This window comes from Patagioenas fasciata, chromosome 4 (assembly GCF_037038585.1).
Source record: "Patagioenas fasciata isolate bPatFas1 chromosome 4, bPatFas1.hap1, whole genome shotgun sequence".
NCBI classification, from domain to species: domain Eukaryota; kingdom Metazoa; phylum Chordata; class Aves; order Columbiformes; family Columbidae; genus Patagioenas; species Patagioenas fasciata.
This window is the reverse complement of record NC_092523.1, coordinates 15,805,857-15,821,043: the sequence shown is the minus strand read 5'-3', so window position 1 is coordinate 15,821,043 and position 15,187 is coordinate 15,805,857. Positions and strand designations below refer to the sequence as shown.

The following is a 15,187-nucleotide window of genomic DNA, read 5'->3' as shown; positions in this document are numbered from 1 at the left end:
CCCATTTTGAATTTCTAGCCATCAATTTAAATTCTACTTGGTAAAAATGGAACTTTTAATTTTGCCCTGCCGTTGTCTTCTTTCTCATTCCCTTCAGATGAGGAGGATGACTGTAGTATCTGGCACATAAACTTGACGTTGGGCCTTTCTCTAAATGTTTGTGTTTGATGTGTGTCCAAATCTTGCAGACTCTTTCTTTGAGACCTTTGTTAGATATGGCCTATCATAACCATTACCACTGTTAAAAATGTTCTTATTTTGCATCTTAATTTCAGTATTTCCTTTTTCTTGGCCAATGTAATGTTATCTAGTCATTTAGTCATTCTAAATGATCATTTTCCTGGTTTGTAAAATCAAACCGTATTTATGTATCTGATTCTCTTTCTATCCAAAACTTATTTGTCTTTCCCTTTAAACTTTTCACGGCTTGAACGCATTCTAGTATCATCCTTCATCCTGAAATATCTATTCCTGCTGTTAATTGGCTCATCATATGAGCCCACATTGGCCAGCTGTTAGTTTTCTTTCTATAAAGTCCCTGCATTCCTTATAAACATCTTTTTAGAAAATCACTTTTCTCCTCCAAATCCCTCCTTAAAGTCTTTTTGCTGTGATGTCTAAACAAAAGCTGGACAAGACTTATCTCCTGGTGTGCTAAGAATTCTGCCTGTCAGGCTGACCAATGTCAAGAAAAAAAAGGACTAGAGGGTAATTATTCACTGTATTTCAGCTGATTTTCAGTAACTGTCTATGATTGTGCCTTTAGCCTGTGGCAATGCAAAGTAATTTGAGTTAGCATAGTCGTCTTTCATTGACTGGAAACAGCACCTTTTTATAGTTAAATATTTATTAACGCTTGAAACCCTTTTTTTGTACTAAAACTGTGCCCTCTTTCATTGAGAGCTAATGTGACATGAATTGCCTTGCATTTACAGTGGGCTGCGAGTGTGCACATGGACAGTTATGGTGCAGTTATCTGGTGCATAACTGACCGTACAGTTCACAGCAGACTGCCCCTAATTCAGAAGGCACAAGGTGAAATACTTGTAACTGCGGAGAGGGACTGAGAATTACACAAAATTCAGAAACATGATTTCACTTTGATTTTCAGTTTCAGTCTGCTGGATTCTAGGATCTTGTGTGCTTTTAGTTTCTCAACTGTAGTAAATTATACGCTCCACTGACCACATATTATTCTTGATGTTTCTTCAAATAGAAGATAGAAGGCATTTGAGAATATGATTTCCAATATGGCAGTGGCATTTTCTTCCTGAAAATTCATCAAGCTTTCAGCATGCTGTTGTTTTTTTCCACTCCCTATTCTTTCCTTACTGGGAGAGTATGAGAGAGATTATAACTTGGAAGCTTGTATTTATGGACTTTCATAAGCATGTCATGGTATTTTAGAGGGATGCAGTGTAAATGTTGTCTATCTATTTTTATTGCAATCGTGTGTACATTTTGGGTACAGTGAGTAAAATTTGGAGCTGGGGTTAAGGTTGCTTTAAGAGCTTGTCAGATAAAAATTAAAAAAATATATTTATTTTTCCCAAAAGAGTAATCTCACTGTTGTGTTTTCCAAGCTGCACTTAAAGCTAATATGTGAAGAATAAAAATAATAGCTAATAATGACATGGTTTAGGCAGTGTGCTGTATTTTATTCTTAAAAGCATTTCAGCAGAGGCTCTCTTCTGGTAGTTGTTTTTCAGAGAAAAAAAGCTAAGTAACTGTTACACAGACTGCGTCAGTTTTTAACAAAATTGTTATCGACTTTGAGTTCTGTCTTTGTAAATGCATTTGTTCTTCCTGTTTTTTATAAAACTATTTATTCTGCATTTAGTATTATGAAAAACTGTGCTTCAAACGTTAGTGTTAATAGCTTAGTATTTTAGTCCTTCACAAATTAATGCCTGTGGTAACTGGATGATTTTAGGCCTGCTCTTATAAACAAGGCCTTACTGATGTGCAAGGAACAGTAATATGTGGCAAAAACTCCACATTAACCAAGGTAAGCAGTATAAATGGGGTGTAGGAATCCCCTGTTAGACTAAAAATCTCCAAGAGAAAATCTCCAGAGCCTACAAATTAAAGACCTCCAATATCATTTTAAAATAAAGCCTTTTATGTAGTAGGAGAGCATTTTTTCAACTGATAATCAAATGACACTATTATACAGGCTTACTAGATTTGCAAATTTACAAGTTTTTACAAGTCAGTTGGGTCCCTTCCTCAGGAAATCAGTTTAAGTTTTTTTTCCTGTATTGAGTCAAAGAGGCTGGTTGTCCTTAAATCCTTCTGAATATATTTGCCTTATAATTTGACAGCATTGAGTCAACACCCTTATAGGAACTGTAATGCAATAAAAAGAGAAACTGTTCAATATAGTTTCCAGTTACCTTAGGATCAGATTTGGAGAAACTGGAATGTACACAATAAAACCTGTGCAAGGCTCGAGTTCCATGTTGTTTTGGAAGCAACCAGTGCTTTGCAACATAAAATACCATTTGAAAACTTTGTTCTGCTTCCAAGGGTTGTAAAATGATAAAAATGAAAATGTGTGTGTCTCTTGAAATATGTATTTTACTTTTTAAAATTTTCTGAACCATACCTTTGTGGAATTGAAAACTTTGTGTACAAGTAACTATGCATCAATGGTTTCACTCAGCTCATTTTTTTATTATAGTGAATGCTTTTGCTCTACCATGTTCCGCAATAAAATTCTTTTTAACTTGTTTACTATTTTACTTAGAAAAAATATGTAGATTCGGATGTGCTTGGCGGACTCCATTTTGTAAAAGTCTTTAGATTACACTGTAATCTCCAATATGCGTCATGCTTGCAAAGAGAATGTGCAAAATTTAGTGTTGTCTCAGGTTTTTGTAGGTAGTTAGTAGAAAAGTTGTTACAAATTTCTCGTGTGTATCCAGAAATAAATTTGTCCTTTTTTCAGATGTGAATTTTTTGAATTTGACCACATAATTTTAATTGCGGTTTTATTTTAGTTTTGCAAATAAAACAAATCTGGGGCAATTAGTTATTTCTATTTTGGCAAATGATTATAAGAAGAAAGAAACTTATATTTGCATACATCTGTAAAGGCAAAGATTGCATCTAATGTGTTTCCAATGAATAGTTTCTAAGACGGGTAACTCAATGGGCTCCATTGTAGTAATTTTTCCTTTTTTGAACTTATTTTTAGTTGACCTGGAGCATATGCGCACAGTGAAAGTTGACAAGCACCAGCGGTTTTGTCAGGAAAACAATTTCAGTAGCCACTTCGTGTCGGCCAAGACAGGAGATTCTGTAAGTAAGAAAATTCAAATCCTTGTAGATGTCTTTTTGTTAAGAAAACCATTATTCTGGGATGTGATGTAACTGTTCTATTATACTTCACATACCAAACCACTGAGAACTTTGGCTGCTGCATGTCCTTCTTGCCTACCTACTTGCCTGAAAAACAGATCTTTGTATTAGTGTATATGTTCTTTATTGACTGCAGTGGCTTCTCATCTGATTTGCAGTTTGAGGTATAGATTTCAATATAGAAATGGTCTAGCTTATGCTGAGCATGAGAACTGAGACCAGCTGGATCTCTATGTGCTGTCAGCCTGTAGTTAATGTATTCGTTCAGTCCAGGTGGAGTCTCATCCATAGGCCACCAATACAGAAACTTTCAACAGTTGATAATGTCACAAAACTGTGTTCTGATCAAAGTTTTTCATGTGGGTACTGAGCCGTGAGAGACACACCGTCTGCAGGTCCATTGAAATTTGAACATTCTGGTATTTGTAGTGCTTTGCAAAGCATATTTTTGAGCAATCTTTTGACTCCAAGCTGGGTTATTTGTTTTAGTTGGAAGCCTATGGAAGAAAAGGTTCTTTTTCAGTTGACTGTATCAGTCAAATTAAATCACACTGTATTGTTTTGCTTGATTTCTCTTACATGCCTAATGACTCTGTCATTCCCATAAAACAGCCGTGTGTCTGTCTCCTATTTACTGGAACAAAGTTTACTTTATTTTTATGTTCTTGAACAGTAAGACCATGTTCAATTACATGGAAATATAATTCTGTAACACAAATGGAATCACTTGTTTTAAAATCCTTGATGAAACTTCTTCACCAGCCTGCCCAATTTTATAAGATAATAGTTATTCTGTAAAGTCTAACAATACTGCTGTTACAAATGCAGTGAATCTTGAGTCTCCTTGTAGTTTGTGTTAAATCTTTGCCATAAGTTTTTGTTTAAAGTGTGAAAATTCCAGCTTTTTATGCTAAAAACAGAATAAAACTTTTATAATACTTCAGTCAGTGAGGTGTACATCTGATAAAACATATTCCTTTCTCAAGGAGACAACCTTTTTGTGGGATTTGGTAATATGTAGAAAAAGCAGTTCTTTTTATAAGGCTGATATATTTAACATTACAAATTATGAAGGAATCTCTGTTTAAATATCTACTAACAAGAGAAGGTATGAGCTATAGTTTACAGTAGTCCATTTTTAGTTTCACTATAGATTTGAATTAACTCTTTCACTCTTGCCACCATCTGTCTTTTCAGAACCTTCATGTATTTGGGTTTGTGCAGGAAAGACAGGGTGTTTACCCTGGACAGTGATTTAAGAAGAGGTTTTTCATTGCTACTGTGGATATAGACTAGAGGAGTTTTAAATACTCAAGATAAATGAAGTGATTTGATTTATTTAGCTCACATCTTTCCAGCAGACCTGTTTGCGAAAACTAATTTTTAGAAATAGGAAATCCCAAAAGTCTTCTCAGGGGAGAAAAACTTTGATGAAAGATTTAGTATAGCTCATTGTCTCACTGTCTGTCAAACTAAAGCACTGGACGTTTGTGCACAAAGCATCCTTGTGGCAGGTGATGTAGCTCAGTCCGCCTGCGAGACTGGGGTGGGTTCAGGGAAGCCTGTCCAGGGTTTCCTTTCTTGCTGTAACAGAATGAGGAGTTAGAGAAAGAGAAATTATTTTGGAAGCTATTGTGACTTTTTGGTTGTGCCATTGATTTGTTTATAGTTACCATGTCAGGTGTAAGAAGAGATTGTGTAAATGTTATTTGTTTGAATTTTCATTGAAAATGAATAAAAGCGCTTAGGCAAACCTTACCTTTCTTGGGGGTGGCAGCTGCATGATGAAAAACAAAATTTGCTAGTAGTTCAGCTTGTGAGCTCAGTTGAAAAAACATGTAGATAAAATATAGTGTGTAGCTTGACAACAGTGTTCAGCAGCACTGGAAGCTTAAGCTGCTCCTCTTTAACATCTGTTGTGTTCTTTAATCTCATTTAACATGCAGCTGCCTAAACAGTAAGATTGGGGGACTTGATTGAGATGAAGTGAAGGAGTTACTGAAGATAGCGTTGCCACTCCATGTAATCCGTCAAACCATGTCCCAGGCCTAGCTCTGCTAGGCTGGAGTGCGCTGTGCACCATCTTGCTTGTTTCCTAGATAACTTCTGTTAAGTGTAATACTCATAAGATTTTGCAAGACTCTTCTGAACAAATGGATCTTTGCTTGACTTTTGTATTGCTAATGGCTTTTTCAAACACTTTCAGTAAATATTTTGGTGACGTTGATGCACAGTTCTGTTGTTCTCAGTTTCAAAAACCTACATCTCTATTACACAATACAGTGGTAATATATTCTTGTGTGAAACGTTAGTGAATACCCTTATTCATATATTATAGCACTGAGAGAAGTATTTGAGAGGTTGGTTGTGTGGAAGCTTGTTTAAACTTCGGTCTCTGGAGGCAGAGGAGAAGGGTTGCTTAACAATCCAGTGTACTGTTCATTCCTTGTGCCATTGTTGAGTTATTTTCTCCAATTTTTAAACAAAATCGAATGTACCAGATGAGGTTATTTTCAGATCTGCTTTGCACAGGTCATAATTTTGTGTATCTCATTGTTTACAGTTCAAGAATGGTTTGATATGTTTGAAAGAACCTCTGGATGTCTGGTTTTAATCATTTAAATGCAATTTAATTTTTTTTCCATAGGTCTTTCTGTGTTTTCAGAGAATTGCTGCTGACATACTTGGCATCAAATTAAACAAAGCAGAGTTGGAACAGTCACAGGTGATTTGCCACAAATACAGGTTTTTTCGTAGTATTTTGTTTAGTATTAAAAAAGTAATCTCATTGCAAATTAATAATTGTCCTTTAAAGCAAGCTGCATCTCTTGTTCTGAAGACAATTCTTTTCTTTCACAACAACTTTTTGTAATATAATAATTCCTTATTTATCCATCATGATAAAATTGCTGAAGCAAGAAAATATATGTTCAAAAAAAACCTGAAAAAAACCTTAGTTTGAGAGCTGTTTATTTAAAAATAGTACTTAAAATAGTTTTGGAAATTAAAACCTCTCTATATGTATGCATATACAGGTTTGGAAGGCAGTCATACACATTTATCACTGTACATTGATTTCAGTTACAGTTTTTATGATAATGGTTCTTTTTTAATTCATTACATTTAAAATCAAATTTCATTTTAGAACACTACAAATGTAGGTGATAGTAGACATAAGCTTCTGTGAGTGGAAATGTTCTAAATCAATCTTCATTGTAGTCATACAGAAAAATATTTGTCAGTCACAGAGTCAGGAATTAACTGTGTCAAATCCTGTGTTTGGTTAATCTCAGATTTTAATTTTCATTGTGTGCCTGTATAATACAGCACAAGAGTACTTTTCCTTGGTGACTGTCTGCCTCGGGGAAGGGATATTGACTTTCTAGTCACCATTTCCCATTTTATTCTGATGTGCAGATGAGAAATTAATCCTATTCTGGTTCAGCATACCCATTCTCAGCAGCAGACAGACCTGTAGCTGTTACGGCTCCCTGGCATCTGAATTTTTTTTTCTCACTGTATCGGTCCCAAACAATCTCCCCCTAAAGGAATCGCAGAGTTTCTGCCCTTGTGTTTTGTTCTTTGCATTATGAGTGTTATCTTGGGGATGTTCAGCCATTTTCTCTGCGGCAAGAAAGGGCTGAGAGGAGAATGTTTCCCAGCAATAGGTGGGAAAGTCATCAAGCAGGTTGTCCCCCATTGTCTTATATTGGTTAGCAGTGCGTTAGGGATGTGAATACAGTGATTTCACTGGGAACGCGTGGCAAAACCCTGCGGTGTGTCCTCCTCTGAACTGTAGCAGAGCTTTGTTGCAGTTCATACTGTTCAGTAATTGATGTATGCAAAATAACTCTAATGAGAACATTGTTTTATGACCTTATGAATTAGTGCGGAAAAGGTGTTTTCACTGTTTTTAAAAATTTGATCTAGAACAAAATTAACTAAAGTGTGAATACTTGCTTAAATTAATCTCCCAGAGTTGCAAGTCACTTTGCTTTCATCAGTGAAAGCTGGGAGATGAAAAATGTATTAATTGTTCAAATAAGCTATCAAGCAAGAGGTTTTTAATGTAAGCCCTTTTTTCTCTTACCACCTATTTCTTCCTAGTTCCTGCTTCTAAAAGTGATTTTCCTGCCAGGAAAACTGTGTGTGTAGGTTTAAACCAAAAAGATTTTATACAAATACAGTTTCAGAAACCTTGAAAACTAAGTTCATACTGCTAAGGCAACCCTTCCTATATAATGACATTTCAGATTACAGTATGCTGATTTTAAATATACTTATTGAACCAGAAGGTAGCTGTTCTAGTGGTGTAATATGCTAGAAGTGCTAGTAACTACACATATCAAGCGAGTACCACAAAATAAGTCAACAAGTTTATTTAAAAGTAAGGCACAACATTTCTTATGTACGTCTTGGTCTTCTGCTTTTTGAAATATACAGTAAATATTTAATTTTTGAAAGTGTTTTGCCACAGCAGTGTTTATAATCTACGTTGAAGTGGTTGACTGGAAAACTGTATTGCAAACAGTAAAATGGTAAAATATAGTGCATACCTAACAAGCAAAGCTAAGGAGCTTCGAAAAGCTGCAATTAATAGGCAGAGAAATATTGTGTCATTTCAGTGATCTCTTACTACTAAGGCATCACCTATTGTTCTGAGCTCTGTGATTATTTGTATATAAATAATTCAGCACATAGAGGGTTCTTTAATTTTTCTTTGGTTGTTTAGCTAGCACTGGAATGTCAGTCTTGGACCTCCCTGCGCTGTGTGGTGGTGTATTCCTATAACTCAGGTGTAAGCTTGTAGATAGGTGTGCAAATAAATTAAAAAGAGAATATGAGAAATGGAGTTGAAGAGAAAATTGTAGCTTTCTAGAGAAAGTGTCTGTTTTTAGGTTGTTTTTAAAGTAAGAACCTCTATATATAGCACTGACTCAGGAGTATGTAACTTTCTATGTCAATTTGGTATCGACTTTAAGTAGGTTTATTTCTACCTTGGTATTGTAATTACAATTTTTAATTTTTGTTGAGCCAAAGAGTGAGAGCTGGAAAGCAGCTGCCTGACTTTGCAAGGTTCTGCTAATCATGAGTACTTTCAATTTATTATAAGCTAGCAGTAGTTCTTTGTTACCAGTAACGCGTTTGCGTCCTTCCAGGGCACTGTTTTGAGTGGGCTGTAGGAATGGCCCAAATTTAAGTCAATGACAAGCCCACGGGAATTGTATTGGAGTGTCTGTCAGCTGTAACTTAAGGTTCACTGTTGTGGGGAACCAAATACTTTGGTCACTTCTTAAGACAGGAAAAGTAAAGTCTCTACATAAAATTGGAGAAGGAAAACTTTAACCTTCATATCCACAGGGAGGTGAATAAAAGGACATTTTTTGAGAGAAATCTCTTAGTCTGCAGTGGAAAAGACTGATTGAAGTAAAATGTTGATGCTGTTTCTCAAAATCATGGAGCTGGTTTCTTGGCTAGAAGGAGGTGGTGTTAGATGATGTTGCCATTACTAGGTTTCTGGTTTATCATATACTTTTGGTGTGACAGGTACAGGTTCCTTAGTGTGGCGTTTTTTTTTTTAATTATTATTATTTGTTTGGTTTTTTTCTCTATCTGTAAAATGAGCACAGGGCTTCCTTAACTTGTGGAACAATTAATGTGTACGTTAAAATTTTTAGGCGTTTAATACTCTAGCCAATGGCCTCTAAAAGTAGATGATTAGATAGATGGATGCTAGATAAATGCTATCACGAAACAAAAAACACAATAGTAATGTGACTCATCCTTAAATGAGTAAGTATGCAAATGCTGACTTAGGTTTAATTTTTAAAGAAAGAATAAAATACATTTTAGTTTTTACAAATGTGCAGTATTTACACGCTGGATTATACCTTTGTATTTCCATATTTTGTGTAATGTGAGGTTTCCTTATTTTGAAAAATGAGAAGCTTGTTGCTTGAATATGTTTGTCAGAGAACATCTGATGTGTTTCTTCAGTCTAGGTGGTAAGAAAATATAAGATGAAATACTGGGTTTGTGTGAGATGCCAACAGTGAAATCGTATATATGAATTAGGTGTTATTATGCATTTCTTCCTTGTTACTGATTGCCTAATATTGAGAGTAATCTTAAAAACCGTATCTCCCATTTTTGATTTTATGCCTGAAGATCATATTTCTTGTGCTTAAAATCAATTATAATTGTCACAGTCACGAGGAAGATCTTAGAAGTGACTCACAGGTGGTTAGAAATAAGTAATAGGAATCCCAAACACATTATTTTAACTTGTATGAATTTGTGGGGCTTGACTCATGACTTCTGAGCTTTGATGACTGGCAGAACTGCAGAAATTCTTGTGAAAAGTGGATGGGGTTCTCGGTCCCTTTCAAATTAACAGCAAGAACAAGCCTTAGAAATTGAATTACTTACTATGCATTGTTTTAGAAAATAGCTGCAGCAGTTTAAGATATTAATGCAACCCAAGCTATATGTTTCTGCCCTTTTGCTGGAATTTATCACTCCCACAGCAGAATCAGAAAATGGAAGGCGATCATGTGCCTTGGCCACATCAGGGTGAAGTTGAGCAGCTTAGCTTAAACTGCTGCCGAAAGCTGTTTTTAAGCGAAGCTGCCAGACTTTGTGCTGAAGCGGATGAGGTACAAGCACACGTTACATTCCACCAGCTCTCCTTTGGCAGCAGTGATCTCCAGCGGAGGAATAGGACAGACATGTGGGGGTGGTAAGTTTTTAAACTATCTCAGCTAGAGCTACTAAACCTTGTCTGTTAACATGCTGAGATGACTGTTAATCAAACCTTTGTTTGGTCAAAACCGTGGTGAAACAAAGAACTAGATTACTCTTTATGCGTGACTGGAAAGTAGAGCATGTTTTGGAAGTGGAACAGTTCCAAAGTAAAAAAAATTGCAGATTCTGACTTTTTTCGGTCCTCAAAATACTCTCTCTTTTAAATCGCAAGGGTCTGATGAAATTTGAGGAAATAGCTCCTTTACTAATCAAATGTTTTTCTTTCTATATTTTTTGCTTTCAACCGTAGTGTAGAAACTGCATGGGGTACAGCTTTGTTCCTTGGCATTGGCAAGAGCTAGCAGTTTTGTACGTGATGTGTAGTTTTCTCTCTAACTGAATGCCAGTTCAGCAAACTGGGCTGTATGTGCCAGCTTTGTACAACAAAACGTTTGGTAGATAAGTCAGATCTGGAATTCGGGGCACCTGCACCAAGAAAGGTTATTTCTTGTTATTGACAGCGACTTGAACTATGGCAATGATATGCATGACATAAAAACTAATACAAAGAAGCCCAAATTTTTAATTATCATGAAGTTAATAAAAGAAATGTTGCAGTGGTATTTTTTTATCCTTATTAGATGAAATTCCTGTAGAAAATACAAGTCATTTATGATAGTCAGTTTCTTGCTACAAGGTGTCTAAGCATGGGTCACTAACCTGCCTGTGTTTACGTGATGAGATTTAGACCAATGTTTTGAGGAACAATTAATTGCACAGGCGCTTTTTTTTCTTTTTTTCTTCCCCCCTCAGCTCTAGTAAAAAGATTAGTATTAAGAAACTAGGTCCTGTGAGGTCAGATAACACTGTTTAATGCTAAAACTCTACTGCTGCCTTACATGGGATTTGGCAACCTTTCCCTTGATAACATCAGGCCAGGAGTCCAGTAAATCATGAGTGTTGTCCACTAGATAAGATAATATGAATGTGATCAATTAAACTCAAGAAGAGTACATCAGCAGCTAATAAATCCAGATCCCTTACCAGCCAATTCAGTTATTGTTGCTTGTTTGACATACAGGTTTTATTTATAGAGGTAATCTTTAACATATATGGTTTTTATATATATAATCCAGTTTCTATATTGCTTCATTTAAAATAGTATTTATTCCTTTATCCATTAATTTTAACCTTGAAAATACGTTGTGTTAAAGTTGAAGTATTAAAGAAAAATTATTAAACTGGTTTAGGGTATCTTTCATAGCAGACCTACCTCCTCTGTTACTTCTTTGTTGTAATAGTTCTATGAATTTTTCACTCCTTTGCACAAACCTTGTATTAATAATGAGAAAACTTTTGACAGTTTCATTCATCTTTAAGATAAAAATTAAAAGCCCTTTATTTTTATATGAAGTAAAAATCAAAGCTTTCAGCACTTAGATGTGAGGTTGTTAATTTATGTCACTGTTTTTGATTATATATTTAGTTACAGTGTGATAGTTATGGAAATGTAATGTAAATATAGAAATGGATAGTAATGGCAAAGATGCATGGACTTGTTACACTTGTTGGTAGGAAGATGACTAATGTAATATTTAAGTACCCTGGACTTCAAGGAATTGGCTGTTGTCATCTTTTCTTCCACTGAATTGCTTCCTTTTTGTCTGTCCCTTCTCTTGCTTTAATACCCTGTTGTTGGTTGCACACATGAACATTTCACTTGGCGCTTTGCAAGGGCATGTCCTTGAAGAAGCTTGAGAAGCAGCCTTGGTGCTGATAGTGCTGCTTTCAGCTGGACGTGTTGCTCTTATATCAGCATAAAGCCTGAAAAAAATGCACTTTCATTTTGCTTCTGCATAGTCTTTTGATGTCATTTATTCGTTTTTTTCAACTACTGATCAATCTCTTCATTTTTTTTCCTTCTCTTCTCTTTCCACATTCTTCTCCTTGCCCTCTATCCATTATGTTGATACATGATTAACAGCATGTTGTCAGGGCAGAACTAGTGAAATATCCTGAAGAAGATAACCAACATCACAACACTTCCAACTGCCAGAGCAAAGTCTGCTCAATGCAGTAGTTCAGGTATTGATGGAAAACTTGGGGTTTTTTTCCGAGCTGCATTACTTTTACATGAGGTAACAACTGTTACAGTAAGTTCTATTGGAAAAATATATTTTGTATCTGTAAGTACTTGTAAGGCTTAACATATGAACTTGGAACTCTGTACAATTATATGGTGTTTCTAACAACACAGTTAATAGAATTTTTGAAATAATCCCTGTTACTGTATTAGGAACTTCCTTCAGTGCTGTGTATTCAAAATGTTACATAGCTGCCTCAGATGGAAATGGACACAAGACTGGAATATTTATGTCTCATATAGGAGAGACCAACAGTCTTATCAAATGCTTTGTAAATAGAATGGATAATATCTGTTGATTCTGTATTAGAAAACAAATATTATAGTATGCGGAGGTCACTTTTATATAAATTTAGTCTTTAGTCTGGGTCTATCAAAGTTTTTTTGACATATGGTTATATTTGAAATCCGCTTTGAATTCTGTCCCATATGTTCCTGTGAAGTGCTTAGAGTAAAGACAGAAAGACAAACTTATGTACAGTTGCCAATTACGATTTAGGCAGTTATTCTTCAAGAATTGTGTGCCATAGTAATTGTAAACAAATATTGGTTTATTATTTCCAAACAAAACAGTTTTCATGGAAGTAAAACTGTATTCATTGCTTTTGCAAAAAAGACCTGTTCCATTTGTAGTGTGAAAACCTGCCAAGGCACTTCCTTCTGCTTGGTAAGGATAAAATGGCATTTTGAAAGAGAATTAGCACCTGATAAGAGTTTCTGTAAGGTAATGAAAAAACCCCTAAACAGTATCTGCTTTGCCTAATTTTCCCTTCATATTTCATAGGAAAATATCTGTTGAATGCTTTGCCAGCATGAAGATTGTATTTTCTGATTGTTCCTTTGTTTTCTTTTATGACAGAGGGTGGTGAAGGCAGATATTGTCAACTACAGTCAGGAGCCTGTGACAAGAACCGTTAATCCTCCTAGGAGCTCAATGTGTGCAGTTCAATGACCAGACTCTTCTCTGTTTTGATACCTTTGGTGGTCCTCCTACCTTGACACAGGCTCCAGGATTACCAGGAAATTTACCAGTGACCATCGCAACAATGCAACTAGAGGTTTCAAGAAGGTGTTGCACCATTGTATGTTGAGAGCAGCAGGCAGTTTTTTGACTGACCAAAATTCAAACGTGAGACCACACACTTTGAGAATTAAGCTCTCTACTCTTTTAAATTATATTTGAATAAAGCAGTATAACTGTGTTTATATGTTTTGTCCCCTCTATTTGTCTGACACCAGAATAAAAATGGATTAAGAAGTCCTGCATTCAAAGACATCATCATGGAAGGGTATTTTGCCAACGCTTTTTAAAAATTTTTCTTCTGTGATCTGAACTACCACTCAGCAAAATGTAACTCAGAAAAGCTATTGCTGGAATAATGCTAAGCACGTAGTATATTTTATATAGGGATAATTTGGGAAATATTCCATTAGTATGTATATATATACACACATACAGTGCAAAATGTATAAATTGTACCCAGTAAGAAACAGTGCTTGAAATAAAGCTGTAATATAAAACTAGTTACTTTTCTAAAGTCTTGGGTTGTTTCCATGGATGCTCTGAAAAATGCTGGTGGTTTTGTGTATTTTTACTACCCCATCAGCATTACTTCTTGCAGTGGTAGATATGCTCATGTGTCTTCATGAATATGGATGGACCTCAGTCAACAGTCTAGGCTGTAAATGTTGAGTGATACATTCAACATGCATTAGAAACTGTTGATAGATCAATTAGAATCAATAATTTTTAATAACTGAATGACTTTTGGCCTGGTACTCTTTTCTTTCTAGTTCAGAGTAAATGACAAAAAAGCTGTCTGCTCTATGATCATCGCATTTTTCCTGTGCTCCTTTTCTAGCAGTTGCTTTTAGACATGCAGTTTCTAGCAGTTGCTTTTAGACATGCAGTTCTGTGCTGGCACATCTGAAAAGAAAGCTAAGGAGAGGAAAAAAAAATAAGCTGACTTGCTTCCAAACTAGCAATTGTTTCCTGTTTTAACTCTAGAATGTGTTTTCTTATAAAGTACAACAAAACTTTTGGAGATTCAGAAAATTAATGAGGCTGAGCGAAGGAAGCTTGTATATCACAAGTGAAAATTACAGGGTACTTCAACTGAGTGTTCCTGTTAAGCTGTTAAGCAAGTGCTTAATAAGTGGAACTATTAAACTATTAATAGTTTAATAAAATAGCTTAACTATTTTAACTATGTTAAAAAAATTTGCAGATGGCAAAAATGTACTCTTTGTTATTATATTGGTATATTCCGAGTTCATTGAAAAGTTAAGTTCATTTTTAAACAATTCAACATGCAGCTTGACACATGGTTTTATAACTACACGATAACGACATAGTGTTGTAATATTATATCATTCAAATGTGGGAAATTCTAAGCAGCAAGCTGAGATATGGAGAAATGGTTCTACACCAAGGTAGGTGTGAATTTGAAATAAATTATTTCTCTTATGGTTACAGTCTGTGTTCTTGCTCCTGTCCCATGGAGTTTGTGTCCCACCATATAGCTTTACCTTATAGCTGAATGCAACTGAAAAGTGAACTATATTCTACTACCACCAGATGAGAACATCTGTTCAAACAGTTTTACTGAAGTAGCTGATAAGTTTATGCCTTCTGAAGCATGTGGTAAGTTTTTTGCACCCTCAGATTTCTTAGTGCATCCTGAACTCTGCCCATATGTTCAAATATTCATGAGAAGTGTCCCCTCTCTGTGGAGCTGAGCACAGCCCGGCTCAGCTGGATGGCTGGAGCATTCTTCCCTAGTTCATGTGAATCGACTTCATAGTCCTGCTTCCCAAGCAATATGTAGCATGGTCTTAAAAAACAAACAGTGCTTTTCTCTTAAACTTCTGTCATCTTACTTTTCAGAAGAAAATGCTTTTTCTTAACATAATACGCAAAACCCATTATTACCCTGA

General features: G+C 35.5%; 1 protein-coding gene across 5 annotated transcripts in view; it reads left to right on the top strand.

Annotated features, from left to right (window-relative positions):
• The window catches only part of RAB28 (RAB28, member RAS oncogene family), a 64,452-nt gene extending 50,678 nt beyond the window's left edge, over window positions 1-13,774 (top strand). Inside the window, exons 5-9 of one of the 5 annotated variants that reach the window (XM_071808580.1) lie at window positions 3,200-3,303; window positions 6,011-6,088; window positions 9,894-10,102; window positions 12,092-12,192; window positions 13,110-13,774. In XM_071808580.1, the coding sequence (XP_071664681.1) occupies window positions 3,200-3,303; window positions 6,011-6,088; window positions 9,894-10,102; window positions 12,092-12,113 (413 nt within the window). In that variant the 3' untranslated portion in view covers window positions 12,114-12,192; window positions 13,110-13,774. Of the gene's footprint in view, window positions 1-3,199; window positions 3,304-6,010; window positions 6,089-9,890; window positions 10,103-12,091; window positions 12,193-13,109 lie in introns of all 5 variants that reach the window. The other 4 variants (XM_065837523.2, XM_065837525.2, XM_065837524.2 and 1 more) reach the window with 4 other exon arrangements.
• The last annotated feature ends 1,413 nt before the right edge of the window (window positions 13,775-15,187 follow it).